General features: G+C 37.5%; 1 protein-coding gene and 1 pseudogene across 1 annotated transcript in view; both read right to left on the bottom strand.

Annotated features, from left to right (window-relative positions):
* Positions 1-280: 280 nt before the first annotated feature.
* Positions 281-12,379, bottom strand: LOC123455277 (annotated as a pseudogene).
* A 4,873-nt stretch (positions 12,380-17,252) lies between these two features.
* Positions 17,253-23,864, bottom strand: part of Meox2 (mesenchyme homeobox 2) — a 64,445-nt gene continuing 57,833 nt past the window's right edge. The window contains exon 3 of the mRNA XM_004652845.2: positions 17,253-18,631. Within this exon, the coding sequence (XP_004652902.1) occupies positions 18,407-18,631 (225 nt within the window). The 3' untranslated portion in view covers positions 17,253-18,406. The remainder of the gene's footprint in view (positions 18,632-23,864) is intronic.

Consider the following 23,864-nt stretch of genomic DNA (forward strand, 5'->3'; position numbering starts at 1 on the left):
TAGCATAATTGTGTAACTTCAGTAGTGTCCATGGAGAAAAAGCAGTTTGGCATCAGAAGAGAGTGACTGATCAAGATGACTGGTTCACTTAGGGATTGATTGTTCAAAGTGAAATACGTAGCGTTTTAGGTAGTCATTAGGCACGCGTACCTTACAAATATATTAGCTCCTTGATTGCAATAAGAAATCTTGTGTTAGAAAGCACCCAAAATTTGGACCAGACGTGGTCTTAACAAAGTTTCCCAGGGTGGCAGTGCAGCTCCTGGCTGAAGTGTAGCAGTCATCTATACCAGCCATCAGCAGCAGCTTCTTGGGCATAGGGGCAGAGAAAATGCCATTGTTCCTGGAGGCAGGGATAAGGAACACCAGCACAGAACCACGGTGGCCTATCACTACAGGGTACTGTGTGGGGCTTGCCAATCTTGTTCCCCCAGTAGCCTCTCCTGACAGGCACAGTAGAGAGCTTGGCCAAGATGATGGCCCCTCAGATGCCATTGCTACCACCTTGAGTACTTGACACCCAAGCCGACATGACCGTTGACAAAAACCTTGAACCTGGTCTGCCGGTCAGCACGAGTCTGCTTCTGCACTGGCATGATCTTCAAAACCTCAACCTTAAGGGACGCCCCCAAGAAGTCAATAATCTCAGACTCCTGGATGGGCAAGGAGGACAGATAGATCTCCTCCAGAGACTTGATCTTCATGTCCTTGACCAGGCGTCCCAGCGTGGTGACGGGGATCAGCTCCTTGACTGTGGCTTTGCCTCCAGGGGCCGTGCCCTGACCATGCCCACGACTGGAGACCACTGCCCACTGACTGCGGAAGCCACCATGGCCTGCCAGGCCTGGCACCGGGTCCTCCGGGCCCTCCGGCTCTCCCAGCGTCATTGCCATTTGGCGCTTCCTGAGGAAGAAAAATTAGCTGCTTTCCATAGTTGTGATCAAAACACCTGACACAAACAGCTTAAAGTAGGGATTAGTCATGTTGCTGCAGGTTTTAGAGAACTCAGGACTTAGTCCATTGATTCTGGGACCATAGTGAGGCAGACTGAGACAGTGACCGAATGTGGCAGAGGCCCTTTCACTCATGGCAGATAAAAGACTGAGTGCCCAGCTATAAAAGCACATACCTGTTTCTTCCATATAGGTCTCCTGAAGTTTCCACCTTCTCCCTCAATTACCGTCACCAGATGTAGAGACCAAGATTTCAACACCTGGGCCTGTGTGAGACATCTCACATTCACGCAGTACTAGTGTTTGTATTGAATAGGCTTTAAGACGAAGGGAGATTAGAAACCATTTCATTTCAGGAAAAAATTGCTACCATAATTTTCTAGAAGTGCCAGATATTAGACAATCTCTTTTTTTGTGATTTATAGCCACTATAAGAAAAGTTGTGAAAAATACTAAGTTAGTTGCAGTTCAATCGTGCTCCTGCTGTTCTGCCTCAGACAGTTCACTCAGTGTAACCCTGCCCAGTCTGCATGGAGAGACGTTCCAAGAACAGACTCGGGCCTGAGAAGTGTGGACAGGTGTTGGGGCTCCCAGAAAGACCCCCATGCTGGCTCCTTTCAGAAGGTACAATCAAAATTTACCTTCACCCCTACACAGTGAAGAGGGCCAAAAAAATAATGAATGATCTGTGTGAGGAGAAAAACAAAGTTTATGGCTGGAGAGATGGCTTAGTGGTTAAGCGCTTGCCTGTGAAGCCTAAGGACCCTGGTTCGAGGCTCGTTAGCCAGATGCACAAGGGAGCACACAGGTCTGGAGTTCCTTTGCAGTGGCTGGAAGCCCTGGGGCATCCATTCTCACCCCTCTCCCTCTCTTTCTCTCTCTCTGCCTAAGAATGAACAAAAAATTTTTTATAAATGTTCATGAGAGGATATAAAAATAAAGGTTTAGGCATTTGTTAAATGTTAATAAAAAAGAAAAATCACATTTAATGTAACATGGAAGATAATAAAACATCATACCAATGTTTGGGCCTTCTGTGAGTGACTAAACATAAATTGGAGTGAAACTTTAATATTTTTATATGGTAATTTAAGGAGAAATGGTGAAATAAATTTTATTTTTGAAATATTTTATTTTACTTATTTGTTTATTAGAGCGGGGGAGAGAGAGAGGGAGAGAGAGAGAGAGAGAGGGAGAGAATGGGCATGCCAGGGCCTCTAGTCACTGCAAACTAACTCGAGATGCATGTGCCACCTTGTGTATCTGGCTTACATAGGTCCTGGGGAATTGAATCTTAGTTCTTAGGCTTTGTAGGCAAGTGCCTTAACCAGTAAGCCATCTCTCCAGCCATGAAATGATTTTTCTACAAAAATTTATTGACATATTATGCCTTTATTTATATTAAACACTCTTAGTAAAATTACCTTACATGCTTAATATGAAACTTAACTTTGAGGATGAATATTCAACTGTGCTTTTAATTATATAAACATTTCTAATCCTTAATATGGGACAATAATATTGTTTATTATCAATGAATATGTTATGAAATATAACTATTAAAAACAACCTATTTTAGCTGGCAACTCCATAAAAGAACTTGCATTTAGTTCTGAAAATACCTTATGTTATATACTCAGTTTCCAGAAACTGAAATAGAAATTATGTATCTTGGAAAATTTTCTAATGCAAAGATAAAAAGATAATTCATTGACTAACCAGGTGATACTGATTGGAATATACATAAGTAGGAAGAGCCTTTCCAATTTGCATCCCTTTTATGTGGGTCTCTTGCCTTATTGCTATGGCTAAGACCTCTAAAACTATATTAAATAAACGTGGGGACAGTGGACACCCTTGTCTTGTTCCTGATTTTAGTGGAAAAGCTTCCAGTTTTTCCCCAGTTAGTAATATGTTGGCTGTAGGCTTGTTATAAATAGCTTTTATTATATTGAGATGTGTTCCTTCTATTCCCAGTCTCTGTAGGACTTTTATCATGAAGGGATGTTGGATTTTGTCGAATGCTTTCTCTGTGTCTAATGAGATGATCATGTGATTTTTGTCCTTCAACTCATTTATATAATGTATTACATTTATAGATTTGCATATATTGAACCATCCCTGCATCTCTGGGATAAAGCCTACTTGGTCAGGGTGAATGATCTTTTTGATATATTCTTGTATTCTGTTTGCCAATATTTTGTTGAGAATTTTTACATCTATGTTCATGAGGGAGATTGGTCTGTAATTTTCTTTTTCTGTTCTATCTTTGCCTGGTTTTGGTATCAGAGTGATGCTGGCTTCATAGAAGGAGTTTGATAGAATTCCTTATTTTTCTATTTCCTGGAAAAGCTTAAGAAGCAATGGTGTTAGCTCTTCCTTGAAGGTCTGGTAAAATTCAGCAGTGAATCCATCTGGTTCTGGGCTTTTTTTAATTGGGAGATTATTGATAACTGTTCGGACCTCCATGCTTGTTATAGGTCTATTTAAGTGATTAATCTCATCTTGATTTAATTTTTGTAGTTCATATAAATCAAGAAATCATTTCTTTCAGATTTTCATACTTTGTGGAGTATGCTTTTATAGTATGTCCCTATGATATTTTGAATTTCTCTGGAATCCTTTTTCATCTCTTATTTTATTAATTTGTGTCTCTTCTCTCTTTCTTTTGGTCAGATTTGCTAAATGTTTATCAATCTTGCTTATCCTTTCAAAGAACCAACTCTTTGTTTCATTAATTCTTTGGATTATTTTTTGTTTGTTTCTATTTCATTAATTTCTGCCCTAATCTTTATTATTTCTTCCCATCTACTGATTTTTGGTTTGCCTTTTTCTTCTTTTTCCAAGGCTTTAAGGTGAAGCATTAGGTCGTTTACTTGCAGCCTTTCTAATTGCTTAATATAGACACTTAAGGTTATAAATTTACTTCTTAGAACTTCCTTCAATGTGTCCCAGAAATTTTGGTATGTTGTGTTCTCATTATCGTTTGACTCTATAAATTTTTTGATTTTCTTCTTGATTTCTTCATTGACCCATTCATCATTTAGTAGTGTATTGTTTAGTTTCCATGATTTTGGGTATGCTCTATAGCCTTTCTTGCTACTGATTTGTAGTTTAATTCCATTGTGGTCAGATAGAATGCAAGGAATTATTTCAATTTTCCTGAATTTGTTAAGATTTGCCTTGTGTCCTAATATATGGTCTATTTTAGAGAATGTTCCATGTGCTGCTGAAAAGAATGTATATTCTGCAGCATTTGGAAGAAATATCCTGTATATATCTCTTAGGTCCATTTCTTCTATGACCTCATTTAGTCCAGATGCCTCTCTGTTTATTTTTTCCTGGGATGACCTGTCAATTGATGAGAGTGGGATGTTAAAGTCACCCACTGCCACTGTGTTTGGTGTTATCTGTGACCTTAGTTCTAATAGTGTTTGTTTGATGAACTTGGGAGCCCCCATGTTTGGTACATATATGTTTAGGATTATAATGTCCTCCTGTTGGAGTGTGCCCTTAATCAATGTAAAGTGACCTTCCTTATCTTTCTTGACCAACATTGGCCTGAAGTCTACCTTGTCAGTTATTAGGATAGCAACCCCTGCTTGTTTTCTAGGCCCATTTGCTTGAAACCCCGTTTTCCAATCTTTCACCCTAAGATAATGTCTATCCTTTGTAGAAAGGTGAGCTTCTTGGAGACAACAAATTGTAGGATCCTGCTTTTTAAGCCAGTCTGCAAACCTGTGTCTTTTGGTTGGGGCATTGAGGCCATTGATATTAAGAGATATTATTGAAAGGTGTGTATTTATGTTTGCCATTTTTGTGTGTGTGTGTGTGTGTGTGTGTGGTTCTGGTTCTACCTTTGCTCTCTTGTGTTAACTAGTATTTGGGTATTGCTTGTTTTTTTTCCATGTTCCTTATATGTGTCCTTTTCCTTTTCTTCAGCATGGAGGATTCTATCAGGTGTTTTCTGTAGAGCTGGTTTTGTCTTCAAATACCCCTTTAACCTGCTTTTTGTCATAGAATGTCCTTATTTCTCTGTCTATTTGAATGGATAGCTTTGCAGGATAAAGTCACCTTGGTTAACAGTTGTTATCTTTCAGAACTTGGAATATATCACTCCAAGCCCTTCTGGCTTTTAAAGTTTGTGTTGAATAATCTCCTGTGATCCTGATGGGCTTGCCTTTGTAGGTAACTTGATTTTTCTCTCTAACTGCTTTCAATATTTTTTCTTTGGTTTGTGTGTTTTGTAGTTTGATTATGATATGGCAAGAAGAGGTTCTTTCCAGGTTTTGTCTGGCTGGGGCTTTAAAGGCTTCCTGTATCTGCATTGGCACCTCTTTCCCAATTTGGGAGAAGTTTTCTTCTATGATTTTGTTGAAGATGCTTACTATGCCTTTGGAGTGTTATTCTCCTTCTGCTCTGCCCTGAATTCTTATATTTGATCTTTTCATAGTGTCCTGAATAACTTGAAATTCCTGCTCATACTTTTCTATAAGTTTGTGTTTCTCTTTGTTGGACTGTATTAGATCTGCCACCTGGTCTTCTAGCTTAGATATTCTGTCCTCTCCTTCATCCATTTTACTGGTGAGATTTTCTACAGAGTTTTTTGTTTGTTTGTTTGTTTGTTTTTTTTTTTACTTCATTAATTGTGTTCTTTATTGCTAGTACTTCTGACTGTTTTTTCTTTATTATTTCTATTTCCTTATTTATGTCTTGTATTGCCTTCTTTATTTCATTAAATTGGTGTCCTGCATCTTCTTTGATTCTTTGATTTCCTCTTTGATTTCTTCTGTGATTCCTTTGATTTGTTTTTGACTTCTTTGAACATATTTACAATCATTCATTTGAAATCTTTCTCAGGCATTTCCTCTAACTTGTTCTCACTGGAAGTCATTTCTGATGCATTAATACTTTTAGGTGGATTTATATTGTCTTGCTTTAGTGTTTCTTGTGTTATAATGTATATATTTTTGCATCTTTTGGATTTTCTAGCTAGCTGGGTATTCTTACCTGTATCAATTGATGTGATGTTACATATCTTCAGGGTAGGAACTTAAGTTGTTAGGTGTGGCTTTTAAGACTCTCAGAGTATCTACAAAAGTGTTCCTAGGGGTTGAGTTTCCCTGCTATGGGAATATTCAAGTAGGCTGAGTGGAATAAAATACAGGTAGACTAAAAATTAACTAAACACTGTACCCATTCAATCAAAAATAGTACCGAGTATTTATGCAAGAGTAGTTATTATAACAACCGATCCTCTATCAACAAAGAGGTTAAGATTTCTGGTCCGTTGAGGGATCCAAGTCAGCTTTTGACCAAGTGAGACCATTCCCTGGTGCAATCCCAGTTATCTTGGATGATTTTGGTCTCAGTAAATTTGCTGGCTGGGTCTTTGGGCTGCTGTTCTGATTTCTGGAGCCAGGCACTGGCTTTTCTGTGGGGCAAACCGAGCCTGGCAACTGTGGCCCTGCAGAACAGCACCCCACAGCTAGAACTGCTACTGCTGCTGCTAAAGCTGCTGCTGCTGGATTGGTTGCCACTGCTGCTAAAGCTGCTGCTGCTGGGTCTGTCACTGCTGCTGCTGGATCCACTGCTGCTGCTGGATCCACTGCTGCTGCTGCCGCTGCTGCTGCTGCTGTAGCTGCCACTGTTGGAGCTACCACTGCTGCCGCTGAAGCTGCTGCTGCTGGATCTGCTGCTGCTGCTGCTGGTGCCACTGTTGCTGGTGCCAGAGCCACTGATGTTGCTGCTGGACTCTGCTCCTGCTTGGGTCCTGCTGTCGGCTCAAGTTGGTGTGGCTGGGTCCTGGGACCGCTACTCTGTTCACTGGGGCTGGTCACAGGTGGTGGGGGAAGGGAGGAAGCTGATGCTGCTCTAGTTCCCTCACTGTTCCATGTGTTCTTCTACCTTGTGATCTGCTCCTCTGTTGTTCACTGCCACTCTCCTTTCACGTTTCTTGAGTTGTGGAGAGCTCCGGTGTGAGTGGAACCTCCCCACACCTGGCTTTTCCTGTGGCTCAGGCAGAGCCTGGCGGCTTTCTGGTGCATTGCCATTGCCACTGTCGGCGGACCTGCCGGGGCTACTTTTGCCAGCCTGTGTGGGTTCTGGATGCTCTGGATCTCTTCTGCTTCTCCACTGCCATTTCAATTTCCTATACACCTCACTTATTAGTAAAAGTGTGTATTTTGCAGAGTTTTTTTGGTCTTTTTCCCCCCTAGGCTGCTTTGGAGTGTTACCTATGCCGCCATCTTAACCAGAAGTGCCTAATTTTTATTTTGTTACATTCTGGCTCTTATAGAATCGTTTGTGATTATAAAAGGGAGTTTAAGAAGAAAATTATTAAGAAAAGAATAAAATTGTTAAATTTATAAAGTAAAAAGGAAAAGCAAACTATTAAAAATCTTTATCATAAAATAAGCCAGGCCACATTTCTAATGGCATTTTGTATGTGTTCAGAACACTAAATAAAAACTCTCATAAGAGGCAGAAGACCCAAGGAAACTTCACTGCTCTGTTGACAATATTCTTGTTACATCATATATATGCAAGGTAACGTTCAGGTGTTTCTAGAGTCCACAAGAGGTCTGCAAATATGTCTGATGCAAAACTGGGAAAGTCCTGTGAATTGTGTCATTCTATACTTAACAATGTTGTAATTTTTTTTCTTATTATTAGGATTTATACTTATTTTCTAGGATTTTATTGTATTTTACTGACTGGATGGCTGTATATGATCTATATGATGCTGCTTTTTGTGTGAAACAAGCCTTATCTTTACATGTGTGGCCAGTCACAAGCTGCCAGTTGTTTACAACACAATTAGAAGTGACAGTTCCTAACAAAGGGTGACGGTTTCAATAGAAACTGATTAGACATTTGTTGGTAACATATGATGTGTCATTTCCTGGAACTCATAGCTGAGAGACTACAATGGCTGTGCTTAGAGATGGACTTGCTTCTGAGCATGGAAACAAAGCTTTGCAAAACTTAAACCTTTAAGATGAGATTAAGGAATTTACCCTGTTGTGAGACTCAGTCATGAGAACTAGGATCACATTGTATAATAATCACATGAGTTAATGTTTAAGATGGCAGCTAGTACTTGTAAACACAGGGTATCAGTAAACAATTAATTGTCATAGATAGTTTAATAAGAAATGAAAGGGCTGGGCAACTGTCTAAATAAGTAAGAGCCCTTGCCTGCAAGCTGAAGGACTCATGTTCAATTCTCTACATCCCATGTAAGCCATACACACAAGATGACTCAAACACCAAGATTGTACATGCACACAAAGGGGCGCATGCATCTGGAGTTAGATTACAGTTGCTAGATGCCCTGGCACACCAATTCTCTCTGTCTCTTTCTCTCCCTCTCCCTCTCCTTCTCCCTCTCCCTCTCCCTCTCCCTCTCCCTCTCCCTCTCCCTCTCTCTCTCTCTCTCTCTCTCTTGCTTGCTCACACACACACACACACACAAAGGCCAGTTTGTTGGGCTTGCCTCAAAAGAATACATACATACATTTATATATATATATATATATATATATATATATATATATATATATATATATATATGTCTTATGTTCTAATGGCTATGAAGAAAATAGTAGAAGTTAGTCTTTTCATATTTTAGTCTACTTCAGAACTCCCAAATTACTAAACTACTATGAAAGGTAATGGACTGCTTTAAACTGTATGACTAGTATATTCTTATTGAATTTTATATGAGTATGTTTAATATACTGACAAAGCAAGGAATTTATGTCATTTATATTGAGCTGCATATTTTTATTGACACTGTAGCATAAATATACATACCCTTTTGTTTCCCTGCTTATACTTCCAACAGAGTTTGTTATTTGAACTCACTCACCATGCCACAGACAATAAAATAATTGAATATCAAACAGAATACTTGTATATTTTCATATATATGTACATGTGCATATGTGTTTTTGGTTTTTTATTAGTAGAGTCTTTACAGGAACATGACATATATTGGTACTATCATTTTCCTCCTCCATGTCCAATTTCACTGAGGACCATCTTACCACTGCCCCTGTTCAAAGTTTTTAATAACTAACATTGCTCTAAATTACTAATCACATCACTCTTAATCCTTAATTTGGAAAATTACTTTTCTGAGTGGCTTCATAGATCGCTGAACTTGGCTCCAGATTTTTGATGCAGTTCACTAGGACAAATGCTGTCTGTTTGAAGGTTTCTCCTGCAGCAAATTGTTTATAAGTGGTATAAAGCCAACTCCTCTTATGATGTCATGATACAGAGACTTTTTTTTATTTAAAGGCAATTCGCTTTCACTTATTACTGTTCTGTATTTTCTCTTGATATTATTTAAGTTTTCTGTTTATTTATATTTGTTTTCATGTGTGTATTATGTGTTGTGCTGTGTGTGTGTGTGTGTGTGTGTGTGTGTCTGTGTGTCTATGTGTCTGTGTGTTGCATGTGCATGTGCAACATGATACTCTGTGCATGAAACTCACATGAGCCAGAGGAACATGTCCAATGTCCCTTCTATTGATTGAATTGCCTTAAGATGGAATCTCTTACTGATGTGGAGGTTCCTGGATTTCAAGAGTCCCTGCATTTATCTGTTCTCTACTTCTCACAGTACTAGACTAGGGTTACAGACATGCGTGATGAACCCAACTTTTTATGTGGTTGCTGGGAAAGTGAACTTAAGTCATATCTATCAGACCCCTCAGGCACTCATAACTTGTGCAGGAAGGGCACTTAACCATTGCGGTAATCTCTCCTGCTTCTCTTTTTTTTTTTAGGCTTTATTTATTTATTCATCTATTTATTTATTATTTATTTTAGAGAAAGAGAGCATAGTGTGGGCATCTCAGGGCCTCCTGTCATTGCAAATGCACTCCAGGCTTGTATGTCACTTTATGCTTCTGGCTTTATGTGGGCATGGGAGAATTGAACCCAGAGTGTCAGGCTTTACAAGCAAGTGCCTTTAACTACTGAGGAATCTCCCTATTCCTCTACTTGTTCTTATTTATTTACTTATTTATGAGAGAGAAAGAAGAAACGGGGAAAGAGAGAAAGTGGGTGTGCCAGGGCCTCTGCCACTGCAAACGGACTCCAGATGCGTGTGTCACCAGGTGCATCTGGTTGTATGTAGGTACTGGGGACTCAAACCTGGGTCCTTAGGTTTTTCAGGCAAACATCTTATCCATTGAGCAATCTCTTCAGCCCTCTACCTGCTCTTTTTACAGCCCAGTGACCCTCAGAAAAAAATTCTTTCAGCTATTATTTGATACTTCTTATGCACTATGGGGATGAGAAACAAAATAAGTAGGCCTCCTGAAGTGGTGTCAAAAAGAAGTATTTACATATGAGTGGCACCACATGGGAGTTGTTATACGTCTGTTTCATTTCCATTATTTAGTTAGTTTAGTGTTTCAAGGTAGGGTCTCACTCTAGCCCAAGCGAAGCTGGAATTCACTATGTAGTTTCAGGGTGGGCTCGAACTCACAGAGATCCTCCTAACTCTGTCTCTCAAGTGCTGGGATTAAAGGCATGCACCACCATATTATTATTTATTTGAGAGCAAAACAGGGAGGAGGGGGAGAAAATGAGTGTACCAGGGCCTCCAGCCACTGTAAATGAACTCCAGAAGCATGTGCCACCTTCTGCATTTGGCTTTATGTAGGTACTAGGAAATCTTACCTGGGTCCATTGGCTTTGCAGAAAAGCTCCTTAACCACTAAACCATCTCTCCAGACCTCATTTACCTTATTTGATACCTTTCAATTCCATCTGCATTGACCCAACTAGGAGGCTTTTACATGTTTATTGCCAAATAGTAATCCATAATGAATACATACTACATTTAAAATATTTATTCATCCATCAATGAATGCAAATGTTAGTTCCTTTTCTGGGCTGTCATTAAGAGTACTCCAGTAAACATGGAAGTGCAAATTTATCTGTGCCATAATATTCTAGTTTCTATTGAGAATTGTATTAAACTTTCTATAACCATAAAAATATACTTTCTATAACTAAGTGCAAAGGAAAAAAATATTCAGACTCGTGATTTTAGAAGTTTTAGCATAATATTCAGTGGCCCTATGAATGTGGGTTTGTGTTAAGGCAGGGAAATCATGGTGGAATAAAGTTGCTCACTTCATAGCATAAAGCAAATGACATTGAAAATAAGCCAGTGTATGTGTTTCCACAAGGGTTGAATGGCATAATAACTGAGCCATCACAGGTCTGAAGTCAAACCAAGAAGGCCTGTGGTATATCTACTTATTATTTTTTTAAATTAACATTTATGTCTTTCAGTAAGCTAAATAACTCAAATGATTTTGACTAATCTTTTGAAATTAATTTATGTACTGCATAATCAGTTTTTAGCTCACTGTTCCTTCACCAACTTTTCAGAAAACAAATATGAAATTGAAAGGACATTATGGCCAGGAAATGAAATAACTGTGATCAATCTTATACTCATGACTGAGTTTGAGGATTTTTTTTTTTTTTTTGTAAGCCACTGTAATGTTTGGAGCAATGCTGGGACATGAACTAATTTGTCCTTTTGAAAAATATGTCCAAATGCTTCATTATGGACCATGACCACTCTCTGTAATTTTTCATTAACTAATCTGATTTAGCTGTTAGACTACTCTCTGCAGTGCATATGGAAATTAATCACATAAAGAAGCAGGAGGCAGGAAAATGAGATGAGTTTTATACTCATGCACTAAACTTCTATTAACCATTATAGGACAGTAGAGGATTCTCCTATGCTGTTGCCCAAGAAATGAAGAATTTCTGATGCCACTGTCAAAAAAAGTTACATTTCAAAAAATTTTATTGGGCTTGAGGGATGGCTTGGCAGTTAAGGTGTTTGCCTGCAAAGCCAAAGGACCCAGGATCTATTCCCCATTTAGCCAGATGCATAAGGGGACACACACCTTTGGAGTTTGTTTGCAGTGGCTGGAAGCCCTGGCGTACCCATTCTCAGTCTCTCTCTCCCTCTTTCTCTGTCAAATAAATAAAAATAAAATATTTTAAAACTATTAATGAGAATTTTTTGTCTATGTTTCTTCTTTTTTTTTTGGATTTTCAAGGTAGGGTCTCACTCTAGCTCAGGCTGACCTGGAATTTACTATGTAGTCTCAGAGTGGCCTTGAACTCATGGTGATCCTCCTACCTCTGCCTCCCAAGTACTGGGATTAAAGGCATGTGCCACCATGCCCAGCTAATGATTTTTTTTGTTGTTGTATGTTTGTTTGTTTTCTTTTGTTTTTGGTTTTTTGAGGTAGGGTCTCACTCTGGCCCAGGCTGACCTGAAATTAACTATGTAGTCTCAGGGTGGCCTCGAACTCACAGCCATTCTCCTACCTCTCTGCTTCTCGATTGCTGAGTTTAAGGGCATGTACCACCATGCCCCGCCTATTTTTAATCATTATTTGAACTCTTCCTACTAATTGTAAAGAAAAGTTAACTGTAAAATAGCTGGCAGCAGGCACTTGAGAGTATTTCAAAAGAAGATATTGTCATTACACAACGGTAGGTTTCATTCTCTAACTTTGGACCTATTCATTGAATATGGGGATATGGGGAAAGAGCAGAGACATGCTGGATAAGCACAAGGATCTGACTTCAGATTACTTACGTCCATGTAAATGGAAGGAGTGCTAGCGGACTCTGTACCCAGGATGCTGGAGGCAGAGATAGAGAGATCACTAAGGAACATTAGAGACATATGGAGGGAAATACCTGACATCAGCCTCTTGCATTCACAGGTATGCAAACAATGCATGAGAAAGGGAGAGAGAAAAAAACAGAGAGAGAGAGAGAGAGAGAGAGAGAGAGAGAGAGAGAGAGAGAGAGAGAAAGTATGAGCACACCAGGTCCTCTTGCTGCTGCAAATGAACTCCAGATGCATGTGCCACTTTGTGTATCTGGCTCAAAAATTATTCTGAATGTATTCATTATGAGTTAGTTATTTTATGTCCTTATTTATATTGACTGACATAGGATATCATGGTGCTCAAGTTCTTCAAATATTTATGAGAGACTTTGTGTGTGTGTGAGCTATTAACATTCTGTATAATCATCTGATGAAATTCGATATACAAACATACAATAATAATCAAAACTAGCCATATGCAGAATTAGTATCTGAACATTTATTAGTTTCCCATGGTAGCTTGAAAATTTACTGGCAGAAAACTGCAGATAGCTGAATGTAGATAAAGACTTGTTACAAATGTCAGCTAGCACTCCAAGTACAGTTCTCAATGCTCTAGGTCAGCTCTCAGAGGGAAGTGAACACAATACTCACACGAGCTCCCCAGGCAGTTCTTCCAGCTGTTTTCCAAGAATCAGGAGTGTGCCAACCTAAACCAGGGCCGTGACAGACAATATGTTGATGGGAAGGAGCAGTTACTATCATCAGCATGCAAATTCTTATAGCATGAGTTCAACTACCAAATGCTGCCTAAGGTAGCTTATATAATCATAGCAAAGTCAGCTTAAATAACTTCCTCAATTTACTAATTTTGTAATAGCAGAATATTCTGTAGGCTTCACCATCAATGTAATTGTTTGTGAATTGTTTGCAGAATTGTTTGTGTAGTCTTAAGGTATACATTGTTAAAATTCAAATGCAAAATTTCTCATGAGAAAAAAAGTATGATATTCTATTTGCTTTTAGATTTTGCTTTCATTATAGCAATTTACACTTAAATAATGGATTTAAATATGGTGAGTAATCTCATGAGTATCTGCTTCTCACCAGATATGGTGGTATGACCCTCTAACACCAGAATTTAGAGGCAGAGGCAGATTAATATACACCATGAGTGAGGTGATATGTGCCCACTGGTGCAACAGTGGCATGAGAGGCAACCAACTACACTCCAGTTCATTTTGAGGCATTCTCCACAGGAGGAAAGTCATGTCTGGTATAATTGTAGCCAAAAGCTTCTGCTGGGAATATGGGTCCCAGGGATGAACTCAATACTATTGTTATGCTAAATAGGAAGCATGTCAAACTGCTTTCTAAATACCTATATTTTTTTTCCTTTAGACTGGTACTATATGCAGCCTCCGTCACAAACTCACTTTATTCACAGAGCAGAAACTAATGAGGAGATCTTAATGTAGTAAAGTTACTAAGAATTATGCAACTTGTGTTTGCTGTGCCCTAAACATGACATTTAAAACACACCTCCAAAGCTCAGGAAACCTCACAGAAGAAGTAGTGGAAAGGAAGTAAGAACAGGAGGATGGTGGGGGCTGCTTCATTTTTCTCAAGAGCACACAGTGGATGTGGTTTCCTACACAAGACTAAGCTTGTCAATATTTCATGGTGGAGGGGGAGGGGCTGATGAGAACCCTCACTTCTCAATGACCATTACTGGGAGAAGGGAGTCGTGTCCTTCAGTGACGTAACCACATGGCATATTGCCCATTCTCCAGGAAATAGCTTCCTTTGCATACTCATGCAAGCCACCCCAATTTAACTCAGTGAGTCAAAAAATCCATATAAACAGGATAGGAATTAAATGGAAATAAGAGTTTGAGTGAAGTAGGAGGAGGATGGAAGAGATGGTAGCTGGGGGTGGTTTCAAGACACATTATATCCATGTGTGAAATTGTCAAAAGATAATTAAATTTACTAAGTTGAAATACAAAGAATGATATAACAGCCATTGTTTTTAAATAGTAATATGTTGAAGAAGCATATAAGTTGTAAAACATAATATAATCATCTTGAAGCATTATCACTACTCTTTAACTAAAAGCAAAACATGCTTATTTCAGTTATATAATATTAAGATGAATTATTGTTATATACTAAATTTGTTTCTATAACTATATGAAGTGATTGTAACAACAACTTCCATCTAAAATTTCATTTTAATTTTGGAACTACTTATAGAAACCATTCTTTTTTTTATGAAATGATTTTTTTATTAACTCTGGCAATGCTATGCAGACATGCTCATGTAAGAAAGGGTTCAAAGTAAGCAGTTCGAATTCAATTAGCAGTAATTTAGAAGGTCGCCATAAAAACCACCAACTGTGTGCTCATTTTTGTAATGATCATAAAATCTTTAAAATGAAGTAAATAAATAAAAAGAAATTGGGAAGATGGCCCAGTGGAAAAAGTGCTTGTTACTTAAGCCTGACTATGCGGCTTGGAATCCCCAGACACCACATGAAAGTTGTAAGCTTTGGCATGCTTGTGTAATCTCAGTATCTGTAAAATGGAAGGTGGGGACAGGAGAATTCCTCAGATGCTTGCAGAAACCATTCTTAATAAAAGTAAGCAACATTTCATAAATAATTATTGAACACATTGCAATATAATCAAAAGCATCCTGGAATAATTCAGTATGGGTTAAGGTTGTACTTAAATAAAAGTTAAATAATTAAGAGAAAAATTTTATACTCAGATGTATTTTATATATTTTATAGTAACTTAAGTATCAAGTGAAACCACCTCTGGGTACGAATAGTATATTGTAATAATGTAATGAGTCATGATAACAAAGAATCATTTATAGATTTTTTTCACAACCTCTCATAATTTGATGCACCAAACACTTTTCTGCTCCAATTTTTATTCCTTTGTCCACTTCATGTAACAATATTCTGTAAGAGCAGAAAGCAGATGTGTTGAGAAAATCAGGAGAAGAAAACTTATTCAATTATCCTGCTTAGCTTTAGGCAGAAACACAAAAATACTAAAACTCTACTTTCATATCAGCATTTGTGGAATAATCTTGTAAATTTCAAATGTTTAGAATCATGACCTGAAGGCAAAATTATAACAAGCTCCAATTGTATGTTTATTTCCAGTTTCCTTTTTACTGAAAGGACTAGATTTGAAAACTCAGTCACGAACAAACGTTGAGAAGTACTAGACCAACTAAGTATTACTACCACATCTTACATTTTAAATTCAGTACTTGACTAGGCTCCTCAAGGAGGAGCAGTTTGTAACAGCATTTTGTTAGAAAACCATTCAGAGCATACATAGCTGTTTCCTAAAAGAAAGCACTAGCTCTCATATGTTTGGAAATTGAAGTACTCTACACCTACAATTACTAAGGATAATTGAAGTATAATACCTAACTTTGTTCTATCTACATAATTTCTTTAATCTTCTCTAAGAATAAAACTAATGTTTATGAACATAAATGTGACAGTATATTTTTAAGTTCTTGAAAACTACTAGCATTGATAAAGTTAAAAGTATTTGTTTGTAAAATGTGCTCCATTTTTCTATCTACGCACTACTCTTATCCCTCCATCCTACAGTGAATTCTTACTGAACTTCCCAAGCCATTTCCACTGTTTCCCATGGTTATACCAGGCTATGAACATTGTGGTTGGGGTAATCTTGAAAACAAAACATAGTTAACTCATTTTATAAAGTAGAATGAAAAACCCAGGTGTCATAGTGATCTATGAAGGAGAAAAGTGAGGCTGAAAACATACCTTTGGGTAACACTTGAAAGAAAAGTCTAAAACAATGTTAATAATGAGTCATTGTCTGTTGATGAGTTTTGGAAAAACTTTGTTCATGACTTCTTACATCAACCTTGCCCATTAGGACTAAGAAATCTCACTATCTTGCTCAGTTCATATTTCATGATAAAGACTGGATATTCTGAATTTTAAACAACTGTTAGAGTGTGGGCATATAACTTAGAGATAAGCACTCATCTAGCATGCAGAGGTCCTGAATATGATACTAAGTGCTAAGAAACATTACAAATAAAAATAAAGTAAAATTATTGGACTAATTCACATATATCTTCCAAAGCTCTTAGCATGTATTATCATTTCATTTATCTTTTATGCTTAGTATTATGGTTTATTCTACATTTATCTTGATTCATAAAGAATACAGATAATACCACATTTATATTCTTAGCATTATAGAAGTTAATTATTCTGACTAGTCTTAAATGTCATTTGTTTATCCATTTTTTTCCATAAATGAAAAAAATGTAAATTATTACTTAATTATATTCATCTGGATTTATATAATAACAGATAATTTAGGACTTTCTTAGAGTTATATTTAATAATAAATAAAAATTATCAGACATGGTGGGCCCCATCTGTAAACTCAACCCCTTGAGGGGCTAAAGTCAGAGGATTGGTTATTAATTTAAGGCCAGCCTGGCCTACATAGCAAGTTTCTCAAAAGCCTGGATGATAGAGTGAGACTTTGTCTAAAATAAATATGCAAATCATAAAATAAAGGAAATCACAGTAGCTATTTACAAAGGATCATTTATTAATATTTTTTACAAGATACAAAGATGTGTTCTGCATGAATACATTGAATATGAAAAATAATGTATTTTTACTGAGTTTAATTCAAAGACAGTCAGAATTTTGTCAGCTATCCTCTTGATGAATCAGCTTGCTCTGCTCTTTATTTGATACCATTACCAATAAGAAAGATATGCTTCCTTAGTAATTAAATCATATCAACAATAGCTAACGTTTTAAAGACATAAAATCAGACGGTGATCTTTGTGCAAGGTAACTGATTTGCCAATGATCCTAATTTTTTTTTTTCAAGCTAAGAGATAGAATTGAAGAGCTAGATAAGTTCTATAATAACGTATTAGCAGCAGTTGGTAGTAAATGCAACATAAGGTCTGTTTTGTCTGTGGTACAAGAATGTGTCCTATCAGACTCTACTGCATTCTTCTCTACTTGAGCACAAGCAAGCACATACTGATGTTTTCTGACTGACAAAATGTATAAAACAAATACAAAGGACTGGTTCCGAATGTCAATGTGAGAGAACCTATTTTTATCAGCTACTTAAATGCATTGCTAAAGTTAGTGAAGACAGGAAAATGACTTCAGAGTACTATACACAGATTTAAAATAACTTTTTTTTTTTTAAATTCACTTGGTGATTTCAGGCACTGTGGCTATTCAGCATATAATATTTCATGGTTTAACTTGATAGCAATTTAATTTTCAGTGCAAGCAAAAGCAAATACTTGCCCGCTGTCAGACACACAACCTTATACATCTGGAATGTTCAAAGCAAGTTCATTTTTGGCATCTACACTCTGGAGGCATCTTGAATTAAAAAGAAAAGTCTTAGCTGGTTTGCTCTTGATAGCAATTTACTTTACAGTGCAGCAAAAGCAAGTACATATCTTCTCATTGTCATACACATGATCAAACTTATTTGGAATTTTCAAAGCAAGTCCACCTTCTCCATCTTTGCTGTGGAAGCATCTTCAATAAGAGGCACTTTGTGTCAAATTTCTATCAATCATGGAAATTGGACGTGGGATGCCTGAATTTAATTATATTAAACATCACTACCATAGTCATCTCTCTGTGTAAACGATGTTTGGGTAAGGCTTGCCATCGTAAGATTGCTTTCCTGAGAATGGAGCTGGTCTTCTCTGTGTGTATCATAAGTGTGCATGCTCTGAACTGTGCTCACTGTCGTGACTGTCTTCATTTACTAGTGAGTCCCCTGTCTGCTGCAGGGTGGCTGCACCAATTCCTGAAAGCTCTGAGGGGAGAAGCGTTCCCTTTTTCACGTTCACCAGTTCCTTTTCTCGAGCTGCTGCTCCCTGCTGTCCTCCTTTGACCCTCTTCCACTTCATCCTCCTGTTCTGGAACCACACTTTCACCTTAGGGAAGGAAGGAGAGAAATCAAACCAAGAAGCTAATGGACAATAGTTTCGCAAAGACCTCCATGCAATGAAGGAGACTTTAAAGCATATGTGATGTTAATTCCAAACCATTTAAAAGTTACATACAAAGTGTTGCATTTCGTGTGTTTCAACAAATTATATAAAATAAGACAATACAGAATTCTATCATTTAAAGTAGGTCAAAGGCATTGACAGTACGAATTTCCTATGTATTTGAGCTTCTAATGTTTTGCCTGCATGTAAATTCCCCAAGCTCCCAGTTTTTCTTTGACAAATCATACAGGTGTCAATTCCTGAGCTAATTGCAAACATGCTCAGGATGAAGCTTATAAAACTCTGTCTGAAAGACCATTAGCTATGGTGGATGGTGGACTCAGATATTTCTGCTCTTATGTGGGATTATGTCCCATTAAAGCTATGGCAAAATAAAAAAAAAAAATAAAACAGAAAAATAACTCAGATAACTCAGTCAGGGGCAATCTGGGTAATCCACCACACTTGCTTTCACAAAGCTTTAGTTGACCAAACTGCCTCACTATAAACATATCTTCATAAAAATTATCCTTTCTTTCCCCTCAGTGCTCTTAGTATTTTCTATAACTTTGCAAACATGATCTAATAATTTCCTTAGAATGTAGTCCCAATGAAGCATTCTCATTATTTGAAATGTCAATATTAAGTTTTGTGCTATATGAATCAAGTGAGACCTATAAGTGTTCTTTTCCCCTTAGAAGATGAATTGGATTTGCCTAATTCATTTTATGTATGCAGAATATATATATTTTTTCCTTTGTATGTCACATCTCTCAGTGTGTTTTCTTGTTAAACAAACACTGGTCTCTCTGTCTACCATGACCAAAATTACCACTAGCCGGAATTGTTGCTATCATCCTTAAGCCTTACTTTAAAAGTTAAAGATTTTTAAAGTAATCTTTATTGGGAACTCTAATATATGAACTTGTTGAAATTGGTTATACTCCCATTGGGTTGTTCTCTCTTATTCCCTCTCTCTCCTGTCTCCATTCCACTGGGAACTCTCCTCGGTGGGGTATAGGCAATCACTGTGGGGTCATGAATGCACTAGTCTGTTTCTGTGGCTAGGACAATGTCATACAGTAGATGAGTGGAACGGGTAGTCAACTGCTCTAGATTGGGTGTGAGACCTACTTAGTGAGAGGAAATTCATGCCCGATACTGAGAACAAAAAATCAGAAGCCAATGGCTTAAAAGGTCATAGACCCTACAGGGAGACTTCCACTGTTCTTTGACTAAATGCAGAGGCCATGCCCAGGGAAAAGCTTTCTAAATGTATATGTTTGCCCCTTTTATCAATGCTACTTCCACTCTTGGTTAGATAACCTGCCTTTAACAGATGGTGGTGAATACTGAGGAGACACAAGACCCCTCAAGGTGACAGGGAGACAAAGCAGAGTGCCTTGCCTGTGCTGAGTGGTCATTCCTGCCAGGACCCCAGAAATGTTACAGCAAAAAGTAAGTAAATGAGAAGATGTGACCCTGAGTATAGTGTTGAACTTTTCATATTTTTATTAAACATTTTTTTAACTATAGGTGCTTTACTCTTCTATTCACATTGCTGAGACATTGCATTTACTCATTTTTTTAAATTCTTTTTTAGTTTATTTATTTATTTATTTATTTGAGAGCTACAGACAGAGAGAGAAAGAGGCAGATATATATAGAGAATGGGCGCGCCAGAGCCTCCAGCCACTGCAAATGAACTCCAGATGTGTGCGCCCCCTTGTGCATCTGGCTAATGTGGGTCATGGGGAATCGTGCCTCGACCCAGGGTCCTTAAGCTTCACAGGCAAGCGCTTAACCGCTAAGATATCTCTCCAGCCCGCATTTACTCATTTTTAACTACATATAGCATTTTAAATGCTTGAACATATCACATATATTAATTCTACATCTCAAGGAAACCCAAATAACTCTTTGATCCCTCCTCTTTTTATTATTGATTTGCCACAAATATTCTTGAACATGCCTTCTGATAAGCATTTCACAAATTTCCTCTGGATATGTGTGGGTGTGCATTCAGGAATTGTAGCAATGGTCCAAAGAGTACTTAAAAATTTATTTCAACACAGTTATACAGAACAACTGCTTTTCATTGTTCTACCAGGTCAGGTGAGCTCCCTTATCCACTCCAATAAGGGTCCTAATTGAGTCACATTGGTGCTAAAATTTAGAATGATAGTTTTTGTTTGTTTCTTTTTAAACAATGACTGTAAATGTCATTTTACTGTGTCATGACTTCAATTTCTGATTTTGTTGAAGTTTTTTGTTTGTTACTTGCATTGAATTGATCGAAATTTATTTTATTCTTTTGCAGGCTTCTTTGAGGCAGGGTTTTGCTGTTTGCCGCTAGCTGCAAGCTCTTCAAGTCCTGAGATTACTGACAACTATACCACATACCAACAATCCTGGCTTTGTAACAGACTTTTAAAACATGTCCTGAAAGCAAGCCAGGCATGGTAGTGCACGCCTGTATTTCCAGCACTTGGGAGGCAGAGGTAGTTGCATTGCCGTGAGTTCCAGGCCACCTTGAGACTACATACTGAATTCCAGGTCAGCCTGGGCTAGAGTGAGACCCTACCTGGAAAAACCAAAGGAAAAAAAAAGTCCTGAAGGCCAAATTAATATTTAGCAGTTATGTAGCCCCTTATGATTTCTTTTTGTTACAATTTCTTTGTCCTTTTCTTAGAGGGTGCTATAACAATTAGGAACTCTTCATGTATCAAATCTAACACATTTCATTAAGACAGTACTTTGGGTCTACATACACTTGTGAGTTGAGACATATTCTAAGAGTTTTAAGTTTTGCCTTTCAAACCAAAGTGGTTAATTCTGGTATTATACTTTTTTTTTTTTTTTCGGGGTGGGGGATTTTTCCAGGTAGAGTCTCACTCTAACCCAGGATGAACTGGAACTTACTCTGTAGTTCCAGCTTGACCTCAAACTCACAATGACCCTCCTACCTCTGTCTCTCAAATGCTGGGATTAAAGGTATATACCACCTCACCCAGCTTTAGAATTTCATCAAATGTGCAAAGCAAGCAAATTCACTTTCCCCCCAATCATCTTTTTGTCTGTCATAAATTAAGTTTCCATATATGCCAGGGTGTTTAATTATGTTTTCTTATCAATTTTCTGTACCTTTACTAAGAAAAATTGTATATTTTAATATCTACTAGGAAAATGTTTGCCTTGTTCTGCATTGGAAACATGTTGAATATTCTCTACTCTCACTTCAGATACAATCTCAATTTGTATAAATTCACTGGGTTAAAGAGACAGTGAAGCAACTTCCAATGTCACAGTCTTTAGAGTTGGTGTCCTTTCCTCCAATGTTAGCACAGCAAATTACTATATATTTCTTAATTCCAGAACTTCATTGATGTTTCACTCTGAGTCATAACTGGATCCAGATATGTTAAATTACAAATACATTGATCCATTTGACAATAAATAATAAGAAAACAGTGCAAAATTGATTGGTTAACATTTTTGCTAGTTTTTCACATACTGTTAGAGTTTACTAACCAAAAATAGCTCTAGTTGCTGTTACTTAAGTAACTACTTAGAGGTAGAGAGCCCTATAATTAAGTATACCTTTTGTATTATTTCAACACTTACATTTTGTCTGTGTATTACTTAAATCACTTTCAATTTACTGGTGAGAAAGTCAAACCAAGGGTTAAATAACTTGCCTAAGAACACAGGATAAAAGGCATGGTGCCATGAAATAGCCTCAGGGTTTGCTTAGTTCCTTATTATATTGCCCCCCCCCACACACACACTTTGGATCCTGTTGTATTTCAAACCTAAAAATAGCATTCAGGATATAAAAAGTAAAGCATGTAACATATGTGAACTCCATCTACATAATTACTATCATGCAAGCAATTCTTCAACTTGATATAATTAGGTTTGTAAATATGACACTATTTTCCTTACTATAATTTAGGTAATTATACCACTCAGTTTAATTACCTTTGAAAATGTGACATTGCATATTGCATTAGTTCTGTTCCACATGAACTGAGTTTTACTCTTGGCTTCTCTCCTGATTTTTTTTTTTTTTTTGTGTGTGTGTGTGTGTGTGTGTGTGTGTGTGAATTTGAGAAAACTGTTCTCTCTGAAGCCATACATATATATAATTATAATGAGCCTTTTAAGATCATCTATAAAGATATTTTCCATCAATTTCATGGGAAGACATATGTTGTCATCATCATCTTCACCAAGGTTGCAACAGGAAAAATAGTCTTTATGAGACAATGGTTGGCATAATTCCCCTAAATCTGTTCTTATTTCCTTTTCTAAGAGAAAGGGTAGAGTTCATCTATAGTACCAGTAACAAATGTACAATGCTAAGAGGAATAAATGATAATACTGCTTCCAGAAGCTACAAGTCATTTATCAAAATCCTCAGTGCCAGAAATGGGGTGCCTTCCCATGAGTCCTCGGTAACGGAGGTGCCCAAAGGCTCCTCAAATAATAGAATCTTGTCTCGGCTATTGGCTGCCCAAAGGAATTATCTAGTAAAACCCCGTTTCTGAAGAGAGCACATACTTTGGTTCCAGGACCAGGAGAAATTTCTCTCTGTTAGCCAGCTGTCACGGTGTTAGAAAGTGCTATGCAGGTTGCTGGAAGATAGAAGACTTTCCTCAAGGGCAGACTCTGTGGTACACTAATGACTGTCCAGGCAAGACGTGCCCACTGGTGCGGTAGTGCACGACTGGAATGGGGTGATTAGCTGATGTCTGGCTGAATTTGAGGTCCATGCTGCAGGAGAGGGCTCATGGTTGGTATTGTGCACATTGTCAGAAGCCTATAGTTGAAGAAGCCATAGGTCTTACTGCGAAAGCTAATAATGTAGTTTTGTTAAATAGACATGTTGAACCCATGAAATTGTTGATGCTCACAGATAAGCGCTGCTTTCAGCTTTGGTCATGACTCATCTAAAACTAGGCTAAACTTGAATTTAGACTCTTCAATGCTAGCATTACATGAATGTACCAACAAGCCTGGCTCAAGGAATTAAATTGTTACTTTTTGTAAAAAAATAAAAATTCTAAAGGGGGATTTCTTTAGTAGTGGCTTAATACTAATTTTCAAATCATTATTGAACTTGATTAGTCATCCACATGATAACATTGTATGTATTAGACAGCAATGGCTGACC

This window comes from Jaculus jaculus, chromosome 16 (genome assembly GCF_020740685.1).
Source record: "Jaculus jaculus isolate mJacJac1 chromosome 16, mJacJac1.mat.Y.cur, whole genome shotgun sequence".
NCBI lineage: Eukaryota > Metazoa > Chordata > Mammalia > Rodentia > Dipodidae > Jaculus > Jaculus jaculus.